Source organism: Chrysemys picta, chromosome 2 (genome assembly GCF_011386835.1).
Source record: "Chrysemys picta bellii isolate R12L10 chromosome 2, ASM1138683v2, whole genome shotgun sequence".
NCBI lineage: Eukaryota > Metazoa > Chordata > Testudines > Emydidae > Chrysemys > Chrysemys picta.
Window position 1 is genome coordinate 32,490,721 of NC_088792.1, and position 23,988 is coordinate 32,514,708.

The window sequence follows — 23,988 nt, forward strand, 5'->3', positions numbered from 1 at the left end:
TGGGAGAGCAATACAGCAGTGCACAGACAATCCAGGAAGTTTTTGGAATGTGTAGGGGACAATTTTCTAGTGCAAGTTCTGGAGGAACCAACTAGGGGCAGAGCACTTCTTGACCTGCTGCTCACAAACAGAGAAGAATTCGTAGGAGAAGCGAAAGTGGATGGGAACCTGGGAGGCAGTGACCATGAGATGCTCAAGTTCAGGATCCTGACAAGGAAGAAAGGAGAGTAGCAGAATACGGTCCCTGGACTTCAGAAAAGCAGACTTTGACTCCCTCAGGGAACTGATGGGCAGGATCCCCTGGGAAAATGACCTTAGGGGGGAAGGAGTCCAGGAGAGTTGGCTGTATTTTAAAGAATCCTTATTGAGGCTGCAGGAACAAACCATCCTGATGTGTAGAAAGAATACTAAATATGGCAGGTGACCAGCTTGGCTTAACAGTGAAATCCTTGCTGATCTTAAACACAAAAAAGAAGTTTACAAGAAGTGGAAGCTTGGACAAATGACCAGGGAGGAGTATAAAAATATTGCTCAGGCATGCAGGAGTGAAGTCAGGAAGGCCAAATCACAATTGGAGTTGCAGCTAGCAAGGGATGTTAAGAGTAACAAGAAGGGTTTCTACAGATATGTAAGCAACAAGAAGAAGGTCAGGGAAAGTGTGGGCCCCTTACTGAATGGGGGAGGCAACCTAGTGACACAGGATGTGGAAAAAGCTAATGTACTCAATGCTTTTTTTTTTTTTTTTTTTTTTTGCCTCTGTCTTCACGAACAAGGTCAGCTCCCAGACTACTGCACTGGGCAGCACAGTATGGGGAGGAGGTGACCAGCCCTCTGTGGAGAAAGAAGTGGTTTAGGACTGTTTAGAAAAGCTGGACGAGCACAAGTCCATGGGGCCGGATGCACTGTATCCGAGGGTGCTAAAGGAGCTGGCTGATGTGATTGCAGAGCCATTGGCCATTATCTTTGAAAACTCATGGTGACAGGGGGAGGTCCTAGATGACTGGAAAAAGGCTAATGTAACGCCCATCTTTAAAAAAGGAAAGGAGGAGGATCTGGGGAACTACAGGCCGGTCAGCCTCACCTCAGTCCCTGGAAAAATCATGGAGCAGGTCCTCAAGAAATCAATTTTGAAGCACTTCGAGGAGAGGAAAGTGATCAGGAACAGTCAGCATGGATTCACCAAGGACAAGTCATGCCTGACTAACTTAATTGCCTTCTATGATGAGATAACTTGCTCTGTGGATGAGAGGAAAGCAGTGGATTTGTTATTCCTTGACTTTAGCAAAGCTTTTGCTATAGTCTCCCACAGAATTCTTGCAAGTTAAAGCAGTATGGGCTGGATGAATGGACTATAAGGTGGACAGAAAGCTGGCTAGATCATCGGGTTGAACAGGTAGTGACCAATGGCTTCATGTCTAGTTGGCAGCCGGTATCAAGCAGAGTGCCCCAAGGGTCGGTCCTGGGGCCAGTTTTGTTCAATATCTTCATTAATGATCTGGAGGATGGTGTGGATTGCACCCTCAGCAAGTTTACAGATGACACAAAACTGGGAGGAGTGATAGATACGCTGAAGGGTAGGGACAAGTGCAGAGTCCTGCACTTAGGATGGAAGAATCCCATGCACTGCTACAGACTATGGACCGAGTGGCTAGATAGCAATTCTGCAGAAAAGGACCTAGGGGTTACCAGTGGACGAGAAGCTGGATATGAGTCAACAGTGTGCCCTTGTTGCTAAGAAGGTTAACGGCATTTTGGGCTGTATAAGTAGGAGAATTGCCAGTAGATCGAGGGACATGACCATTCCCCTCTATTCGGTATTAGTGAGGCCTCATCTGGAGTACTGTGTCCAGTTTTGGGACCCACACTACAAGAAGGATGTGGAAAAATTGGAGAGAGTGCAGCAGTGGGCAGCAAAAATGTTAGGGGGCTGGATCACATGACTTATGAGCCGAGGCTGAGGGAACTGGGATTATTTAGTCTGCAGAAGAGAAGACTGAGGCGGGATTTGATAGCTGAATTTCAACTTCCTGAAAGGGAGTTCCAAAGAGGATGGATCTAGACTGTTCTCAGTGGTAGCAGATGACAGAACAAGGAGTAATGGTCTCAAGTTGCAGTGGGGGAGTGTAGTAGGTCCGGGGTGGGGCTCGTCCCTTCCTGGGGCGCCTGAAAGCCAGGCCGCCCCGCTACAAAGCGAATAACAGTTAGGGCCCCGACCTTTGGGTAGGGGCTAAGCACCCAATTGATAGTTCAGGGCTCAGGCCCCTATGCAGGGACTGAGCACACAATTAGCAGTTCAGAGCTCAGGCCCCTATGCAGGGACTGAGCACACAATTAACAGTTCAGGGCTCAGGCCCTTATGCAGGGACTGAGCACACAATTAACAGTTCAGAGCTCAGGCCCTTAGGCAGGGACTGAGCACACAGTTAACAGTTCAGGGCTCAGGCCCTTAGGCAGGGACTGAGCACACAGTTAACAGTTCAGGGCTCAGGCCCTTAGGCAGGGACTGAGCACACAATTAACAGTTCAGGGCTCAGGCCCTTAGGCAGGGACTGAGCACACAATTAACAGTTCAGGGCTCAGGCCCTTAGGCAGGGACTGAGCACACAATTAACAGTTCAGAACTCAGGCCCTTATGCAGGGACTGAGCACACAATTAGCAGTTCAGGCCCTGGGTCAGGGCGGGGCAGCAAACCAATAGTCAGTCAGTGGCCCAGGCCTTGTAGCAGGGGCTGGGTCAGTTTGGGTTAGCCCAGGCCCTAGGTCAGGGCGGGGCAGCCAACAGATAGTCTGTCAGGGGCCCAGGCCCCTTGGACAAGGAGGAGGAGAGACTGCCACCCCGCGTGGGGTGGCAGGGGGGAACACAGGCCCACCCACTCCACTGTGTTCCAGCCCGGGGCCCTATCCGCAGCAGTCCGCCTGCCGCGCGGTCAGTGGGGATCCTGACCGCAACACACTGACATGGGTTCGGGGTCTGCTATCCCCGGGCCACTTCCCATCTCCTCCTCCATGGGTACCTGTTCCTCCTGAGTTCCGTCTGCTGGGTCGCAGATCATGGGCTCCTCCGGGCCCCGAGCACCAGGTAGGTCTGTCGCTCCCTCTGGGCCCTCGGCGGGGGGAAGCTCAGACCGCTCCTCAGGATACCGGGCTCTCGGCAGGCTCGGCCAGTCCTCCTCAGGGTACCGGGCTCTCGGCAGGCTCGGCCAGTCCTCCTCAGGATACCGGGCTCTCGGCAGGCTCGGCCAGTCCTCCTCAGGATACCGGGCTCTCGGCAGGCTCGGCCAGTCCTCCTCGGGATACCGGGCTCTCGGCAGGCTCAGGTCCGCGGGAGCTCGGGCACCAGCGTCTGTCCTCTCCCGCTGCCGGCCAGCTACTGAGCGCTGGGGCCTGGCCTTTATACTTCCTGTCCCGCCCCTTGACTTCCGGGGGGCGGGGACAGGCCGCGGTGGCTCCGCCCACTCTGGCGGCTGTTCTGGCTCATCGCTTCCTGGGGCGCCTGGAAGCCAGGCCGCCCCGCTACAGGGAGGTTTAGGTTGGATATTAGGAAAAACTTTTTCACTAGGAGGGTGGTGAAGCACTGGAATGGGTTACCTAGGGAGGTGGTGGAATCTCCTTCCTTAGAGATTTTTAAGGCCCTGCTTGACAATGCCCTGGCTGGGATGATTTAGTTGCAGATTGATCCTGCTTTGAGCAGGGGGTTGGACGAGAGAACCTCCTGAGGTCCTTTCCACCCCTGATATTCTATGATTCTATGACGTACACTACATCTGAACTTGGGTATTCTCTGCCTCAAAGCATGGCTCCTGCTTGGTTCCAAGGGAGGCAAAAGAGATACTATTACACAGTAGGAAGTCCTTGACACAATGTACTTACCTGCAGAAATGGTCCAGGTTTCAGATTTGGTGCATGTCCCAATGAATCTCCCCAACATCCATGACTTCTGCATATCCTAGACTATGCTTTGACCCTAAAACAGTTGGGACTATCTCTAAGCTCTCTTTGGATTCACCTAGCAGCTATAACAGCTTTCCACCCCCTGTAGAAAGGTACTCAGTGCTGTCACACCCAACTATGAAGAGGTTCCCCAACGGTAAATCTCTTCAACCTTGACTTCCTACCCCCATATGGGACCTAAATCTGGTACTGAAAGGACTGATTAGACCTCCCTTTGAACCCATGGCCATCTGAATGCTGATGCACATATCAATGATAGCCTTCCTGATAGCAATTACTTCAGCCAGGAGAATCGGAGAGTTAGCAGCTCTGGTGGCGCCACACACACACACACGGTATTTTTTCTGGACAAGGTTACTCTCAGGCCGCATACAAAATTCATCCCTAAGATAACCTTTCCATTTCACATGAGTCAATTGATTCACCTTCCAATCTTCTACCCAAGTCTCACCAAGACAACAGGGAGGCTATATTACATATTGTAGATGTCAAAAGAACCCCGGCCTTCTACCTGGACAGGACAAAGGCCTTCAGGAAGTCCCCTAGGTTTTTCTTCTCCATTGTGGAAAGATCCAAGGGCTCAGCAATATCAGCCCAAAGGCGCTCCAAGTGGGTCTCAGATTCCATCAGACAGAATTACCAAGTTCACAACATGACCCCTCCAGACTCTCTTTGTACATTCTCCACAAGGTCAATCTCTTCTTCAAAAATGTTCCTATCTCAGAAATCTGTAGCGCAGTGACATGGGTGTCAGTCCTCATTTTCACAGAACACTATGCGATCACTGGGGACTCTGCCTCTGATGCCATTTTAAGCTCCATGGTGCTGTCATCTGTAACTGATCAGCCTCTGAAGTCCCAGCCCTTCTGAAGGGATACTGCTCAGAAGTCACCTACAGTGGAGCATCGATAGGGACACTACTGGAAGAAGAAGTTATTCATCTTGTGCAGTAATAATGGTTCTTCGAGATGTGTGTCCCTAAGGGTGCTACACAACCCTCCCTCCTCCCCTCTACTTTAGAGCTCTTGTCTATGACTCTGTGGGAGAGAAGGAACGGGGCAGAGGGGGGTAGCTCGCGCACGCTGGCTAGCCTCGTGGCACAGTACAAGGAGAGACAGCTCATGTGCAGGCCTAACAGACACTGCTACCAAAGTTCTCCAATCAGCAGTGCAGGGACGCAGACACACCTACAGTGGAGCACCCACAGGGGGATACATCTCAAAGAACCATCGTTACTGCACAAGGTGAGTAACTTCCTGTGAAATACTTTTCTGATAACTGTCCGGCAAATGGCAAAATTACATTTTAAAAATGTGTTCAAACGAACCTCAAGTTTTCTGCATTGTTAGGTTACTGCAATAGGGAAACTAGATGAAGTGTCTTCTGTTGTTGTTGATATGAGAAATTAATAAAAATCCATCTTCAGTTTTGTTATAGTCTATTGTTTCAAGATCTGCATATCTGATGAGAATGCAGTTACTTTGGTGTGCTTTAAGTGGTTATTAAAAACTATGGGCTTTGCCTGATAGGGAATTTTATTATGGATCCCTTTCTTCATGCACATATGCACAAGTCACTTTTTCAGCTGAAAGGTTTTTTTTCAGCTTCTTTCTGAACAAAATACAGAAAAGGAGATTTTGAAAGTGTTGCCTGCTGTATCTTTTTTCACTTGTGTAAGCCTCCCTCTCCCCCCAAAAAATGCTCTTTCTTCACTTCTAGATGTTATAAAAATCAGTTTTGAGAAACATATTTAATCAAATAGTTTTTAAAAGCTTTCAGGATGAGAGCCATAATTACCAATTCATCTGTGTCCTGATATGCATCTTAATATGGGACAGTTACCAAGAATGAGTGGACACAAGAAGACTAAAGTTACAAGCAGCAGTTCCAGTCATTGATTTCAGTTGCAGCTCATAGTTATAACTGAGATCAGAAGTTTGCTCAATATCTTTACATAATATAGATTGAAGTGGCTAATAGACAATCTAGTCACCTATTATAGAATCTGAAATTGAAACTCTAGTTTGGGGATCCTTAGGCAAAAGCCTCTGTTTTCTCATAACAGTAATAAAAGGCAATTAAAAAAAAAAGCATAATTACAAAATCCTGTGTAATGGTGAAGTGACGCTATTAAGATAAGACATGCTTATTTCATTATTAGCTAGTGATCATTATTCCAGTAACTGTTGATTGAATTAGACCCTGCTCACTGGCTGATACTTAGAATTGATCTGCTTCTCCTATGGGACATCTGAGGGAGAGTTTATATTATTTTGAACACATCAGTGATGAACGATTGAAAAGACATGAGCCTGCAGAATTATTAATCTGTAAATTTACTGCAGACTTGATCATCCTTTGAGCAGCAACAGTAGTTTAATCTTTACTATTGTGTTTTAATAAATTAAGGCCAGATATTATAATTGCTCCACACATGTGATGTCTCTTGACTTCAGTCTCAATCTTTGCAAAATGGTAAAAGAATTGTGTCCATAGAGAGGTGTAAGCGTGGCACAAATAAGGCTACCTTTTTTTCCCAAGCCAATGATCAATGCAAACAGTTTTGCGATAATAGTTCCAACTATTACATAAAATCCTAATCTATGAGATGACATAGTACTTGAAAGAAAACAATTAAGAAAAATAAAATGACTGAAATTACTTCTTAAAGTATTAATGAACACCTCATTGACTGTAGTTAATATTAACCATTTTCTAAACTGCACTCAGTCTTAAATTTCCCTTTTCGTTTGAATTTTGTACTTTTGAAGTGAAATTATGCAATAAATACATTAGCTTGTAATTTTTTATATGCCTACTTTTAAATTGTTTGATAATTAAACTTAATCTGAGTGAAATTGCAAGATTTGATTAATTACTTCCTTTCAGGAGTCTGAACTGATGATGTTCTCTGTATTAGAAGGTACAGCCATCTTATTTGAGAAGCTTTGTTCTTTTAACAAAAGACACCAAGAATAAATTCAGTTAGGGTCATAGTGGCTTAATTTAATAATATTATGATAAGTACCATAATTAGTTTCAGATTCTTCTACCTTCCCAAAGGACAAGGTTTTGAGTTTTGATGCCTACTTAAGGCATGAGAATGACAGCAAAATTAATGCCATAACCTTTACAGCCTGTTTATGGTTTTCTGTGTAGTACCCTAAAGGATTTTGTGGAATAGTGTAACAACTAAAGTAATCATTTAGTATGGACAAGAAAAAATTAGGTTAATTGGGTTCACCTGATATTCAGATGTTAGAGCGTCTGTCAGAACACCCGTTTCATACTTAGAAAAAGAGTTGCTGGGATTTTTTTTTTTCATTAAATGATCTTTTAAATTATGGTGTGCATACACTCTACTTCCTTGGGACTACTGTCTCTTAAAGACTAATTTATGATGTAGTTTGGGATTTTTTCAGTTTGGTTAATCTAGTTTGTCATTTTCAGTAATGAAATCAATTTGTCTTTTCATTTTTGTGGAAACTACAAAGCAACACCCATTGATGGAACATGTTCTGTGACACTGATGTAAATCTTTCTTCTAGTAGAGTCCTGTCAAAGATTGCTATGACTCCAGTTTAGTTGAACTTTTAATGATAGATTTCTTCTTTCCTTCTGTAACCAGTCAATAGTAAGCTTACAGGGGAGCCATCCTAAGTTCTTGAGGCGCAGATCTTGATCCTTTTTATTTAATGTTTTTTTTTAAAGGTGAGCAAAACAGAATCAAGACTGTATCAAATTTTAAAAGCTTCAGCAATGGTATGGGCCCTTTACTACATGGTGGTGATAAAACTTAATGATGCAGAAAAATGTCCAATAAATATTTCTGTTCTGTGTTTGAAGAGAAGCAGAATGGTGGACTCATGTTATATGAGGATGAAGAAATACTTTCTAGTCCATAAGTAACCGAGGAGGATGTCAGACAAAATCTACTAGGGATAAACATTTTTATGTCAGCAAGCCCAGATAACTCGCTCCCAACAGTCCTCAAAGAGTTGGCTGATGAGATCTCTGGCCTGCTGATGTACATTTTTAATAAATCTTGGAATGCTGGAGAAAGTATAGAAGACTGGAAGAGTGCTAATGTTGTGCCAATATTCAGAAAGGGCAAGTGGGATGACCTGGCTTGACATCAGTCCTGGATAAGATAATGAAAAAAGCTGATACAAGATTCAGTTGACAAAGAATTAGAGGATACAAGTATAATTAATGCCAGTCAAGATGGCTTAATGGAAAATAGGCCTTGTGAAACAAACCTATCTTAATTCTTTGAGACTACAAGTTTGGTTGATTAAAGGTAACTGTATAGAGGTGATATACGTAGACTTTTGTAGGGCATTTGACTTGCTACCACATTATATTCTTATTAACAAGTTAGTACAATATACAGTATTAATGAGATCACATGTTAAATGGACTAGGAATTGCTAACTAAAAGACTTCAAAAAGTAGTCAGTGGGAAATCATCATCTAGTAGTGTGTTTCTAGTGTGGCTTCACAGGGATTGGTACCAGGCCTGATGCTATTCAACTTTTTCATCCATGACCTGGAAGTAAATGTAAAATCACTGCTGATAAAATTTATGTATGATGCAAAGATTGGCATAATGGTAAATGAAGAGAATATAGCAGCCATACAAAGCAACATGGAATGTTTGGTGAAATTAGCCCATTCAAACAAAATGTGTTTTAATTTGGCCAGATGCAAAATTATACATCTAGGACAGGGATCGCCAACCTTTGGCCTGCGGCCCGCCAGGGTAAGCACCCTGGTGGGCCGGTTTGTTTACCTGCCACGTCCGCAGATTCGGCCAATCGTGGCTCCCACTGGCCGTGGTTTGCCGCTCCAGGCCAATGGGGGCTGCGGGAAGTGGCAGCCAGCACATCCCTCAGCCCGCACCGCTTCCCGCAGCCCCCATTGGCCTGGAGCAGCGAACCGCGGCCAGTGGGAGCCGCGTTCGGCCAAACCTGCGGACGCGGCAGGTAAACAAACTGACCCAGCCCGCCAGGGCGCTTACCCTGGCAGGCCGCGTGCCAAAGGTTACCAATCCCTGATCTAGGAACAAGCAATGCAAGTTATACCTACATCCTGGAAAGCAGTAGCTCTGAAAAGGTTGTAGGGGTCATAGTGGGTAAGCAACATGAGCTCACAGTGCAACTCTGTGGCAAAAACAGCTAAGGTGTGCATTGGATATATAAGGAGAGTAGTGAGTAGGAGTAGGAAAATGATTTTACTTGTGTATATGGCATTGGTGAGACTGATATTGGAAAACTGAGTCCAGTGCTAGTGTCCACATTTTAAGAAAAGATGTTGAAAAATTGGAGATGCAGAAAAGAGCCACAAAAATGTTTTGAGGACTAGAGAAAATCCATTAGTGTGAGAGACTTAAAGTGTATTTGTATTGGTTAAGTCTCTTCATACATACAACTGAGTTAACATTCATGCTCTTAAGGTTTTTAATTTAGTAAAATACAAAATGAATTATCAATGAATAATAATGGTAAAGCAAAGCACAGAGTAAAACAAGACCAAGCATTATAATAACCCTTAGAATATATCAAGAATGAACAATTTTGTTGTTTTAATCTTATAAAGTACTTACAGCTTTTTGTGCCAAGGCTTCTAAAAAATTACCTATTGGTTACATATAGTAAAGGCATGTATTCAAGACTTACATTGAGTAAGTATCACAGTATTTGTCCCTAAATATTTCAAATGAATCCAAGTATTTCTGTGAAACATTTTGATACTGAACAGCTCTTTGCACCTTAGTGGTGCTTTCTATAGTGTAGATTTAAAATTCTCAGATCTTTTTCTCTCATTGCAGGGCAATACTTGGTTTGCAAGAGCTCTTTAACCTCTAAGTGGGCAGTACTCTGCTTCAATAAAGATGTTGATAAATTGGAGAGGATTCAGAGAAGAGTCACAAGAATGATTATAAGATTAGGATATCTATAGTGATAGACTTAAAGAGCTCAATCTATTTAGTTTAACAAAGAGAAGATTAAGGGGTGACTTAATTACAGTCTATATGTACCTACAAGGGGAACAAATATTTAATAATAGGCTCTTCAGTTTAACAGAGAAAGGTATAACCTGATCCAGTGTCTGGAAGCTGAAGCTAGATAAATTCAGTCAGAAAATAAGGTATAATTTTTTGACAATAAGGGTAATTAACCATTGGAACAGTTTATCAAGAGTCACAGTGGATTCACCATCACTGACCATTTTTAAGTCACGATTGGATATTTTTCTAAAAGTTATGCTAGGAATTATTTTGGGGAAGTTCTATGGCAAGGGTGGGCAAACTACAGCCTGGGGGCTGCATCTGGCCTTCCAGGCATTTTAATCCGGCCCTCAAGCTCCCACGAGGGAGCAGGGTCCTGGGCTTGCCCTGCTCTGGCACTCCAACTGGGGGTTGGGGGCCTGCCCTGCTCCCCGCAGCTCCCAGAAGCAGTGACATGTCCCCCCTCCGGCTCCTACATGTATGGGCAGCCAAGGGGCTCCGCATGCTGACCCCGCCCCAAGTGCCGCCCCCGCAGCTCATATTGTCCTGGAACCGCAGCCAATGTGAGCTTAAGGGATGGTGCCTGCAGACAGGGCAGCGCGCAGAGCCGCCTGGCTGTGCCTCCACATAGGAGCCAGAGGGGGAACATGCCACTGCTTCTAGGAGCTGCTTGAGGTAAGCGCTGCGCCGAGCCTGCACCCCTGAGTTTCCCAAGCCCATTTGCAACAGCCTCATCAACAAAGTGCAGAGCCTTCAGACCACCATCAAATGTGGTCAGAGGGCAGTCGTCAGTAATGTGTGATATTGTCTGTTTTTGACCACAGCTGTGTGTGGGATCCTCTTGTTGGCCTCAGGTGTGAAGGCTAGTTGCACATTGACCCTGGCTGCTTAAAAATCAGTTCAGAAGGATCCATGAGAGGTGTGGCAAATCAAAGCTGGGTACATGCTTGGTTGGGTCAGTTATAAGAGACTGGTTTCTGATGTCAGCTGCAGACCATTCTTCACACCACTTCATCGTTGCAGAGAAATCTGGGCAGGGCAAGTAGGCCACTGTGACGGGATCCTCCCGGAGTGCAGCCTGGAACTGTGGGACCGCTGTGCCCTCTTAACTCTCTCCAGCCTGAGCTCTTTCTCACAGTGCCTTGCTAGTGACCAGCAGCAAACCCCTCCAGGAGCTGTGATCACTCAGCACAACAGCATGTGGAGCCCCACACCCAGCTATATTGCATAAATGCTCCCAGAGCCACTCATGAATCACACGGAGAGAGGCACCAGAGCCAAATACCCCCAGCTTCTAGCACTTCAACAATGGAAAGTGGACATACACCAGCCTTTGCAAAACCTGAGCAGATTTGCCCCATACGTCATACAAACTCACTGGTAAAATTAAACAAATTTATTGACTATAAAAGTAGATATTAAGTGATAAGCAAAAAGTCAGAGTTAGTCACCAAAAGAAATAAATATAAGCATGCAGTCTAAACTCTCAACCCTATTAGACTGGGCAACATCTAGATTAAACAGTTTTCTCACCCCACTGGATATTGCAGTCCTTAATATACAGGTTTGTTCCTTAAACATGGGCCAATCTCTTCTGTTGGAGACTTGTCTTCTTCTCAGTGTCTTAGTTGCAGCGTAGGTGGGAGCAGAAGAAGGGCCCAATATGTCTCCACTCTGTCTGTTTTATACCCTCAGTCCATGTGCTTGGAAAACACAAGTCCAGGCATGTCTGGGGGCATCGCTGAGTCTCCAGGCAAGGTTGAGCAATTCCTGTGGTGTGGCTTCATGCAGGTGAATAATTGAATTGTAGCTCCCTTGTTGATGGGTTGTTTGAAACCCCACCCGGGTGTTGGTTACTTTCCTTGCTGTTTGCCTCTGGGGAGCTAATATCTGGTTGATTCCCCAATTTACAGCATGTTTTAGTGACAACCATATAACACAATTCTCATAACTTCATATGCATTAATGATATACATACCGTATATACTCGTTCATTAGCCCGTTCTTTTATAAGCCGACCCCCCAGGATGGTTAGGTAAAAATAGCAAAAACTGTATGACCCTTTCATAAGCCGACCCTATATTTCAGGGGTTGGCAGACTTTGGCTCCTGGCCTATTAGGCTAAGCCACTAGCAGGCCTGAACGTTTTGTTTACCTGGAGCATTCACAGGCATGGAGCTCCTCAGCTCCCAGTGTTCGTGGTTTGCCGTTCCCAGCCAATGGGAGCTGCGAACCGCGGCCACAGGGAGCTGAGGGGTTCCATGCCTGCAGATGCTCCAGGTAAAGAAAATGACAATGTATTAGATATTCAATTCAATGATTCCATAGAGTTTAAAATCATCAAATTTTGGTATAGACCCGTTTATAAGCTGACCCCCACTCTTTGATGCGTCACTTTTTTACCAAAAATATTTGGCTTATGAATGAGTATATACGGTATATGGATGGAGAAATGACTTTCAGTAGATCATAACCTTTCCCCTGATACCTTACAAGGCATGCTTTATATGTAAGATCACAATTATATACAAATGAGAAATATGGGGTTTCCAGGATGCTCCCCAAGATATAGACTGTCACACCCACAATAGGTGCCTTTACAACAGGTATGCTTTTGGGTGCTCAAAGAGGTCTGTGTATAGTGGTAGGCTGGCTGTAGCAACCTCACAACAAATGTGTGAAGGAATGATGTTGCTTAATACAGGAAGCGATGGTACTGGTGTGGGCCGAACTGTCCCAGTTACAATGAGGTTGGGTGAGTGTAGTTGTGTGTCAGCCAACTTGATGTATGATAAATGGAGCACAGTATTCTCCTGCAGAATAATAGACGACATCAGAGGAAAGAATGATCAGAGAGTTTGAGCATTTGCTGCCCATGAAATGCTGGCCAATTTGCTTAGGAGGTTGTTACGCAACCTCACCTGAGCCCCAGTTTTTCTCTGGTGGTTATGTGAGAGATATGTCTAGGGTTATTCGGGGAGAGACTGGGTGGAGTTTGTGTTTCAAGTGATGTGCATTGAGAAGGATATTCGGTTCTTGGATTGCTCTGGTAGTGTTAAGATGGAACACACTCAAAACCGTCTTGGTCACAGTTGCAAATGCTATCGATTGCAGTATTCGGACATTTTAGTCAAGTCAATTTTAGGGTGTCTTCAAGTTCTGGGAATGACTGTGCTTGGATGCTTAAGCAAATGTAATCTGCCTATGTGAACTTACAGTAGTGGTTAAGTGCGAAGTTGTTTGTGTATAGATTAAAAAGTGTCAGTGCCAGCAGAGTGTTGAGGTACACCATTGTTTTCTCTTTTTTGTGTGCTAACCAGGGCCGGCTTTAGGCCGATTCAGCTGAATTGGGCCCCGCGCCAAGAGGGCCCCGCGCTGCAGCTCTGCACCCCGCCCCCAGCTTACTTCCCCCTCCTCCCCTCCCCTGAACGCTCTGCCCCCTCCCCTACTTCCCGCGAATCTCTGATTCTGGAAGTCTGAAAGTCTGGAAGTCTGAAAAGAAGCAGGGGCGGGCCGGCAGCACAAGGTAAGCTGGGGTGGTGGGGGCGTGAGAAGGGCTCCGGGGAGGCACCGCCCGTTCCCGCCGAGTACGCAGGCCCCAGCGGCTCTGTCCCGGCTCGGGTCCGGCCTGGCCCGGCCCCCGCGGCGCAGCTCCGGCCCCCGCGGCGCAGCTCCGGCCCCGGCCCGGCCCCCGCGGCGCGACTCCGGGTCGGACCCAAGCCCGGCAACCCTGGCCCGAATCGGGCCCCGCTCTTGCTAAAGCCAGCCCTGGTGCTAACTCTGTCTCCCATGTGCACTCGGAAACGTCTGTTGCAGAGGAGGAGGTCAACAACCTAGACTACCTATGCTAGGAGTGCTATTGACAATTTTACTAAGAGCCCCTTGTATTTTACTAAATTAAAAACCTTAAGAGCATGAATGCTAACTCGGTTGTATGTATGAAGACTTAACCAATACAAAAACACTTTGAAAATAAAATTGAAGACTGAATATATGCATAACCACTGAGCTTGATGACATTGGGGGAGTTGGATAATTCAGAGGATTAGTAGGGTAATGAGATTCAAAGCTTTTTACACTTATTGTAGGACATAGGAAGTTAATGACCAAAAGTGACCACCATCTAAGCAGGATTCCCACATTGTTAAATGTTTATCCTTCAGGGTAAACATGTGGCATCATAACTTGTTGGCATTTTTGTGATGCAGTTACATTTGCATTGTGATGCAAATATCACCGCGGTATGACAGTTAGTTGGTTGGAAAACTTTTCAGTAGAGTCCCATCAGAAACTTGGACAGTCACACATAAATCAGGACTGGGGTCAACACTCTTGAGTACTGTTCCGTGACCTCATGCAAATTTTCTGTAGTGTCTCTACTTAGTACATGGGTGTCTACATGCTATATAAGTGTTAAGTATAATACTACACTTGGCACCCTTGTTGAAAGTCTCACTAGAGAAGTAAATGACTAAATGGGCCATAACAACTGAACTATTATTTCTAGAGGTAGCTCCTGCAGGTCAAGATTGGAGCATGGCATGACTGGGAAATGTAAGGAAGCTTTCACTGTTGTTACTGTTATACAAAGGATATCAGCTTCCATAGTTGTTACTCTGGCACTTCTTGCAAGACCAAATTAAGTTAAAATAGCAATCTATCCATTTAAAATATTAACAGAAAAATAAGCAGTAAAAGTAATGTATAAATCATATTATGTTAGTTCTTTAGAGCCTGGTCCAAAGTCTTCTGAAAAAATGGAATGCTTTCAATTTGCTTCGATGGGCTTTGGGTCATGCCCTTAATGTATACTGTGGTATGATTTACTGACAGTTTCTTTTGCTTTGTATAGCTGCTTCTTTATGTGGATGCTTAGTGCTTTGATTCCTTATGCCTTGGAATTTTTGGAAAATCACTAGCAAGAAAAATCACAGTGAGGCTTTTATGTTACATTGTGGAACACAGTGTCAGCTTCATTGGCCTTAAAGATAGTTGTGCTTAAAGTGGCAGCTTGTTTGCACAGTGTTCACAAAATGCTTTCGTAGCTTTCAAGATGAAAGGTATCCTTTGAAAGTTCACTCATGTATCTATCTACCTGTACAAGTAGTTAGGTTTGGTAAGATGAAGGGTATGGGGGAAAATAAGTTGACTTTTACATTCAGAACTAAATAGCCTGTATTTTGGCTAATTCTGCTGACCCTTTCATTTCTAAACAAGAACTTAAGAAAGATAGACAAGTGGTCCTCCCAAAAATCAATGACTTTTTGTAAATCTGTTCATAATCTTATATTTGAGTGTGTTGTATTGATGCTCTTTTCTTTTCTTTTTTTTTTAAGAATGAGAAATATCATCAAGAATTTTAAATACTTGTATTTGTTTCTCTTCTTCAGGAAAGTTACTGTGACTATCAGAGGGCACAATGCAGAATCCTTTAACTCTTTCTGAAGGTACAGTATAAGTTCTAAGCAATTTTCTGAGAAATTATAGTTTTGTGATTTGGAATGTGATGGAAAATTAGTAGAACTACACAAAAATGAGCTCAGATTTAGATTATTCTACCTTTATTTTGTGCATAGGTACTAGAATCAGGATTACAACTGGAATAGTTGAGAATTTTTTGTTATTGAAGAGAATTGGTACTTTATATACATTCACTAGCTATGATGGGAAATGGAAGCTAATAACTGCTTGTTCAGCAAGGCTGAATACTGTACTTTCCTATACTATGAAAATAATTCTGATTTTATTTTGTTCTACATTATTTGAAGATTATTAAACTTATTAGAATATTTTTTCTTTGAACTTTTATAGTGGAATTTGGAAAGAAAAATTTTACAAAACCTTCTCCACACTATTAACTATTATAGTAATTTTAAAGTTACTAGACATAACTAGTACAAACAACAAAATGTAAACTTGTATTCAAGTATGCTGAGATCAATGCTTGGTGTTACTGTATGTGCCTATTGTTGCACTTAGGAGGGACAGTCCCTGTATTTATTTTATTGTATTTCTATTTTGTCCCTTCAAAAGTCTTTTCTTGTCAATTTATATTTCAGTAGGGTTAAAAAGTGTGTCCGTTTTGACTCCCCCAATATCGGTAGGTGTATATATATGTGCTGTAATGCATCTTTGCTATATTGAGAATTTTGAATGCATTTTCATCTTTCACTTCAATTCCTTTTCTATGTGAATTTGAACATAAAACTAACATTTAAAGATTGTTTTTAACTTCTGAATTTCATTCTTGTTAACAGTAATATTAAAACCTGAGAGAAGTGTCATGTATATGACATGATAGGCCATAATAGTCTGCAGTGGCTTAGAAGGGACTGGTTAAATATGCATTGTAGTGCTCATGCTAATTTTAAAAAAATACTTTTCTTATTTAACTGGAAGTACAGAGCTATTACAGTCATGTTTGTATTTTAACATTTTTTAAAGAGTGCATATTTTATGCAATGCTGTAAAGATTGTGAAGATGCCATTATGGTAGTCCTGTAAATTCCTCTCCATTGGCAGATCCTAGGCCTGATGGAACCATTATTCCTTTGGAGATGTATTTTATTGTTGAATAAATCCATCTGTTTTGCATGCGCTTTTGGTCCTTAAACTGAAAAGTCTTTGCTATAGTTTTTTTAAAATAATAAAAAGGATTTGAGCATATTGGAAATCACATATTTGAGTAATAGGAAAAAAATTAAACTGGTGAAGCTGCTATTTTTTTAATACTTGGAAACTGCAGAACCATTTTTTAAAATTGTTTTTAAAAGAAAAATTCATCCTAGGCTGATGGTGTGTGCCACGTTTCAGCCCAGAGTGAATTATAACAGCCTAGGTATAAAACTCGGAAATGAAGGGTTATGGTGGAAATGCTGACAGGACTGTGACTAAAGTTACATCAGTGTGAAACTGTAATAGTCTAAAAATGTATTAGTCTTGGTGTGACATATTGTATTTTGCCATCAATAGCATTTTGTCCTTTTTAATCAAAAATCAGATTTTTTTCTTAAACACGCTGTTGCACTGTGAAAATTCTATGATTACATTAACAGTTCATAATGATTTATGTGCAATGATAAGCAGATACATTTCTTTTGAATAACTGGTAAGAAAATAAATGATATTGGAAGTGGAACCTCTCAGTCAATTACACACACAATATACTATTGTTTTATCAGCCTATAAATCTACTCATTGAAAGTGACCATTATTTTTCAACTATAGAAAGTCACAGCAATAACTGTTAGTGCAAGTTCCTTGACTGACTACTGAAACCCCTCACTCCTACGTTTGTGTTATAATACTAGTAGTACTACTGTAATTTGATAGGTATTCCTGCCTGGCACATATATACTGGTCAGGAAAACACTATTTTATGAGCAGAACTTTTCAAAAGGAGTCTGCTCATGTGACAAAGGAATTGTCTTTGTGGTAAATATTTTTAAACTTGCTAGATTTTGATTTTTTTTCCTATAATTTTTAAATCCGTACTGAAACATCATAGGCTAGTAAATTGTTAAACCATAATATATTTTGATCTAACATTATACACAGAATTTCACGTGCAAGTGTATTATTTGTCCCCTTAACTTTGGAAACTGGGATTTTTCTAATGCTTAATAGCCATGCAAAATACCATTGTGGATTATCAGCCTGTTGGAGGGCTAACAAAGCTTCAGATGGGGAAACGCGTGATTTATAAATCTTGTCCTCTAAACAAGGCTAATATGAACTGGTCTTACAACATGAAACAGCTCAGGTAGATTCTGGAATGTATTATCATATGTTTTTCTATTATTTTTATAATATACCATGCATAAAATCTTACTAATGGTAAACTGGAATCACAGGTTTCCTGCTGGGCATGGCCTTATCATCAATTCATTCATGTTAAAAAAAAAATCATTTATACAATTTAGTTCAATGTATATCAATGTCAGTACAGTCATTTGGCGCTTGAAGCTCTCAAACTTCAATTAACCATGTAAATGTATTTCATAGCACTTTGTCAGAACCCCCGCTGCCTTTATATCATTAGTATAAATGCAGGTGCAAATAGCATTTATGTACTTTGATAGAAAGCAGTTGGAGATGTTTCACTGTGGGACACATCACTTTCAGATTGTGTACATCTGTTCAAATAATGTATCCAAGCCCAGTGACATGAATGCAAGGATAAAAACATCTGCCCCTGAGACCACTTGCCATATAACAGATGCTTACATCTTTATTTATGCAGATGGCTTGTGTGATGAGCTGAGCAATGATGAAAGCAGGAAAGTTTAACGAAGATTTCTTGAGTGTTGGCCAAACATCTATATTTTGTTTTCAAATATCTACCACAAACAAGAATAGAAATCCATACTAATGCTTTTCATAAAACAAAGCACATTGTTTTTCACATTAAGTGTATTGGCACAAAAACCATAAACACTATAAAACAGTCCCACTTCAGAATAAATCCAGTTTATTTAAATAGATTACTTTTACTTTTAACAGGCAAGTTTGACTGTCATGCTTTAAAATATACATATACGCACTCAAAGTTATGCAAAATACTTGACCAATTTGGAAAAGTTTCAAATATGCAAAGATTGAATATTAACATACATTTTGAAAGAGATAAATTAATTAAAATAAATGAATGTTTGAAAGTAAAGTATGATTTGTCATAAATTGTTCAAGGTAGATCGTATTTCTCAGCAAAAACACAGCATTGCAAAGTTACTAGACTTGTAGTTTAGAATTTCAGTTGTTTCTGGCATATTGTAGGATCGTCCATTTGCACAGCTGTACTTAGCTGAGATGGCACATTAATTGTAAACCCACTCTTTGCATTAATGAGCATTGGTCTGGACTTCATTGCTGAGCTAGTACTGCCCATTTCATACCAACAAAGGGAGCTTAAATAGGAGCTTTATTTTAGTTCAGACTCCCCCTGCTGGATTGCTGCAACATAGTATTCTGACCACAGTTTACTTGCTTTGTCTGAGAGAGAGCAGCTTCAAGCTCACTGCTCTCCAAAACATTGTGCTTGGGAGTGAGAGAATATCCTGTCACAAACTGTTGGATACGCAAAATAAATACAATATTTGACCTCTCTGCTTAGGGCAGCTTGAGAAGGCTGCCTGCTGACTCTGCATTCCTACTGGTTCCTGTAGATCAGGTCTGCACAACATGCGGCCCGTGTGCCGCATGCGGCCCATGTGGGCTCACTGTGCGGCCCACGGGGGGGTGAGTAGGCAAGCGGTGGGTGAAGGAGGGGGGCTGACGAGGCGAGCGGGGGGTGAGGAGGCGAGCCGGGGGGCTGAGGAGGCGGGGGGGGGGGCAGGTGAACCGGCAGCAGGAGTGAGGGGCTGAGGAGGGTGTGGGCTGAGGAGGTGAGCGGGTGGGCAGTGGCAGGCGGTGAGTAGGCGAGCCAGGGGAGGGGAGCTGAGGAGGCGAGCGGCGAGTCGATGGCTGACCTGTTCTACTGATCTGGTCTGGCTCCCATCCCCTCTCCAAGGGTTGCAGCTGTCTGGAGGTGCTTGTGTTCCACGCCTTCCTCATTCACACTTCATTCATTCAACAGGGCAATTTATTACGAAGTGGGGGGAAGATCTTATTCTACTTCTAGCAAAAAACATTTTTCTTTTACCTTAATTATACTACCTTAGGGGCCCGCTATAACACATTACCAAGGTTCAGTACCGCTGGGGAAGGAGGGTTTGTTTCCACGGGGCTGGGTGTGTGTGTTTCGGGGGGGCTGGGTGGCGCTGGGTGGGGGGGGTGTTTCGGGGGACCTGCGGGGGTTGTTTCCACGGGGCGGGCGGCGTTGGGGGGTTGTTTCGGGGACAGCTGGGCGGCACGGGGGGGCGTGTTTTGGCGGCGCTGGTGGGGGGAGGTTGTTTCCGAGGGGTGGGCAGCACTGGGTATGTGTGTTGTGTTGGGGGGGGGGCTGGGCAGCGCTCGGGGGGGGGGTTGGCGGGGAGGGTTTGGCCCTCAGCTGTTTTCTTTGGAGTAATATGGCCCTCACCACTTTGAGTTGTGCAGGCCTGCTGTAGATTTAGCTAAAGCTTCTATGTTGTATGGTAAATTAGCACTTATCACCACAGTATGTATGCACCGTCCTCAAAGTGTATCCTAGAGCAGCCCCAGCCTCCCATTTTACCATACCTGCCAGTGACATCCTTCATTAGTGCAGCTGTTGGTCTGGCAGCTTCCACTGGTCTACCAGTGTCAGCATACCTTCCAAATAGGTGGAATCATGCAGGAAGAGGTAAACATGGAGATGCTGTAGTCTGATTTCTTTTCTACTGGATCCTTCAGTACATGTACCAGAGAGACCCAGCCAAGTTCAGATTCAACAGAAAGTGGGAACTTTCATATGCTCTGAAAACGTCAGATCTTCTCTTAACCAGAACCACAATCATTCCAGAGAGATTTTAATTCTAATATATGGTGCAGGTGCTCTGAAGGTCTTTGTCTGGAAAGGAAAATGACATGCTTGTATAGAATACAGTGAAGCTTCTTTGAACTTTAATTTTTTGTGTCACAGCCAAATTGGCTATAGGTGTCAGTGTCTTGTATCATCTCAGCCAGAACTATATGTTTTTATTGCAAATAAATTGCTCATCATAAAAGAAGAAAAGGGAATGGAATAGAGCCAAGAGAAGTATAAAAATCCTAGCTGTAGTTACCACATTCAGAAGTTAAATCATCTAGGCCATGTTCAATGGAACTGAGTTTATTTACAAAAACCCTAAGTAAAGGTTCTTCCCCAAATCATCCAGATTTAGCAGTCTGTTTTGCAGTCTAGTCCTTCCATTAGGGATAATAAATTACTGTACAAGAACAACAGGAAAATTCCCAACATTTTTCAGGCCACATCTTAACAGTCAATCTTACAGCTCTCTTGTTTATCTGGAACCAGAAAGGATTTTTCCAGGTTTGCCATATGGAAGTCAACACACACACTTTTTCAGCAACTTAAATAACACCATACAATGTATATTTGCTGCCGCAGGAGGTCTTAAGCCTAACTGGTAAATTAAAAATTTTCTGTTCTCCTCTGAACTGGTTCCACTCTAGACAGAAGGGTTTTAAATGTCGTATAAAAAGGTGTACTTTATAAAATGTCAAGATATCTTCCCTATTGTCTTCATTTTATTGTCTATTCCAGCGCTTCTATGTTAAAAATATATTTTGGAATTAAGAGACCTTATCTTCCTACTACACTTGAAGTATCATCCAGGTGTATTTTGGGGGGTCTTTTTAGTCAATACAAAGACAGAAAGATTTTATCCTCCGCTTATTTTGAAGGAAAGCAAGATTCAGCACAGAGAACATTCCATGACTTATTCATGAAATGGCGCCACTTGACCTTTTTGTGCTCCACAGTTCTCAAGAATTCTACCTTCATTTATCCCTCAGACCTGGTCACTGTCATTTCCTGCAGGTCAGGGAGCACATTGTTTATTAATTACCACATTATTCAGCAAAGAGTCCTGAGGCACCTTATAGACTAACAGATGTATTGGAGCATGAGCTTTCGTGGGTGAATACCCACTTCGTCAGATGCACATTGGATGCATCCAACGAAGTAGGTATTCACCCACGAAAGCTCATGCTCCAATACGTCTGTTTGTCTATAAGGTGCCACAGGACTCTTTGGTGCTTTTACAGATCCAGACTAACATGGCTACCCCTCTGATACTTGACACATTATTCAGTATATCTTCGACTCCCAGAATGTTGTCCAAGTTGATGTGACCTTGATAGTCCTTTTTTAAAAAGCATTTAGAGCTGCTTCACAAGGAATGAACTGCTAGTTGGGGTCTTATCCCTCTGGGAACTCATTTTAAGAAATCTCAACTGGCAGTTCTTCCAGAAGAGAGAATTTTAACTTTCAGTTTCAACCTTTCCTTTCAAACGTTCTGCTCAATAGCCACCTTCCTGTGTGTCTAGTTCACATTCATGTTGGTGCCATGCTTGTATGAATTCAGTGGCCGGTGCTGCATCTCCATCCCTTAAGTTAGTTCTTCTGGACAATTAGAACTTTTGATAGTCTGTCCAAAGCAGTTTTGACGTTCACTAATCCCCAGGGATGACCTTCTGCATTGTGTGACAACTGAACAGAAGCAAGAGGAAGAAAGATAAAAAAATTGAATTGTAATGCTATCACAATCATTCCCTTCCTGCACAGTTGGGGCCCATGTATTGGAACAGCATATTCTCAGGGTAAGACTATCTTTAAGGTTGACAGAGTCAGTTGCTGCAAACTGACAGAGGCATGTGGAAGCAGAACTAGATATCTTTGAATATATCTTTGATAATGTATCCACCAAACAGTTTCTCCCTCAGGTAGACTGTTTTCAAACAGGAAAATACCAATATTTTCCCTTTGATATCAGCATCCCTGGATGTGGAAGATAGACACCAGCTCCTGTTCATGATTTGAATTGAACATATATAGTTTCCTCCCAACTCTCTTATTGTCAGAGTGGTATGAAAAATAAGGGCTGAATAGCTGTATGTTGATCATATCTTATTGGTTACACAGACTGTTTTCCCAAGCTGATACAGATGGCAATGATATTAATAATTAAGTATTTTGTATCTAGCACTCTTAAAGTGGTTTTCAGCAGTTGATTTGAAGGCATTTAAATTTCATCTGAAACTTCTCAATTATTTTAACCATTAGAGATTGAAATTAATAGTTTAGAATATGAGAGGCTGAGCCTTCAACAAAAGGGAACTCTTTCTTTTTAAATCTCAAAATCGTCTATGACCAAATGATACAGGAGGATTTGGTGCCTTATACCTTTTCTTTAATCCACTGCAAATGGTTGTTTAAAAACCCAAGCTCAAATTTCTAGATTTGGGCTTCTGCCCTCTGGATAATTAATCAAGAAACCAGGCAAGAGAAACCTCTACTAAAACTCAGTGATACTTTTACTTGGTTCTATAGGCCCTCTACTTTTTGAACTTCTAGTAGAAAAAGAAGTTAATTTTTCTATAGTTTATCATAACATAACATCCTCTGAACACTTTCCCTGTACATAAGAATGGTTTTGATAAAATTAAGTTTGTACAAGTTATAGATTTCTTTTTTATTAATAGTGTTATCTATAATGTTGTTAGCAGTGTTTCTACTAAGTTTATGTAATTTTCAGCTTTGGAAATCTTGGGTTTAGGACTGTTGTTGTAGTCCAGTAGGGATAAGGAGGAAATCAACTCTGCCATCCCCTTACTCCAAAAGTACATTCCAAGTTCTTTCTGTTGCTGTGACATGAGTAGCACTCTCCCAGCGATCATGTCCAGGCAATGGATCCCTCCATTCTTAGAAGCAAAGGTATTTTAGAGAAGGAACTGATTTTTCCTGTCATGGACTTCAGACTTACTTCTCTATTCAGTAGCTCAAAGATGGCTTTGTTTAAGATGACCAAATTTAACTCTAATTGATTTGCCTATTTTATATATGTATAAAATGTGTTATTTTAAAATTTTGATTTGCTAATATGTGGTGCAATATTTTAATGTTTATTTTTATGCCAGACCCCCAAAATGTTTGTCCAAAAGGTTGGCAAGTAATAAGTACCCCAAGCAGTAGCACTTAATGTATTTTTAAAATATTTGAGTTCAATCCTTGAGGGGGCCATTTAGGGATCTGGGGCAAAAATCTGTCTGGGGATGGGTCCTGCTTTGAGCAGGGGCCCTGATATTCTATGATTTTCCTTTGGGGGAGGGATAGCTCAGTGGTTTGAGCATTGGCCTGCTAAACCCAGGGTTGTGAGTTCAATCCTTGAGGGGGCCACTTGGGGATCTGGGGCAAAATCAGTACTTGGTCCTGCTAGTGAAGGCAGGGGGCTGGACTCGATGACCTTTCAAGGTCCCTTCCAGTTCTAGGAGATGGGATATCTCCATTAATTAATTAATTAAAAGATTCTGTCCTTTGCCAGTCTTTCTCTGGTAGCAAAGCTCTGGAGATTTTGGGGCCTGGATAACTTGGTATTTTCAGAAGGAGTCTTTGCCTGGAGAAAGAA

General features: G+C 42.5%; 1 protein-coding gene across 18 annotated transcripts in view; it reads left to right on the forward strand.

Moving 5' to 3' along the window:
- The window catches only part of ZNF438 (zinc finger protein 438), a 169,588-nt gene that overhangs the window by 117,311 nt on the left and 28,289 nt on the right, over window positions 1–23,988 (forward strand). For 11 of the 18 annotated variants that reach the window (XM_042858478.2, XM_042858464.2, XM_065586805.1 and 8 more), the window contains one exon: window positions 15,352–15,408. The exons of 2 other annotated variants lie outside the window; for them this stretch is intronic. In XM_042858478.2, coding sequence (XP_042714412.2) covers window positions 15,381–15,408 — 28 coding nt within the window. In that variant the 5' untranslated portion in view covers window positions 15,352–15,380. Of the gene's footprint in view, window positions 1–13,281; window positions 13,488–15,351; window positions 15,409–16,020; window positions 16,062–23,988 lie in introns of all 18 variants that reach the window. 5 more of the 18 variants (XM_065586810.1, XM_065586816.1, XM_065586806.1 and 2 more) reach the window with 2 other exon arrangements.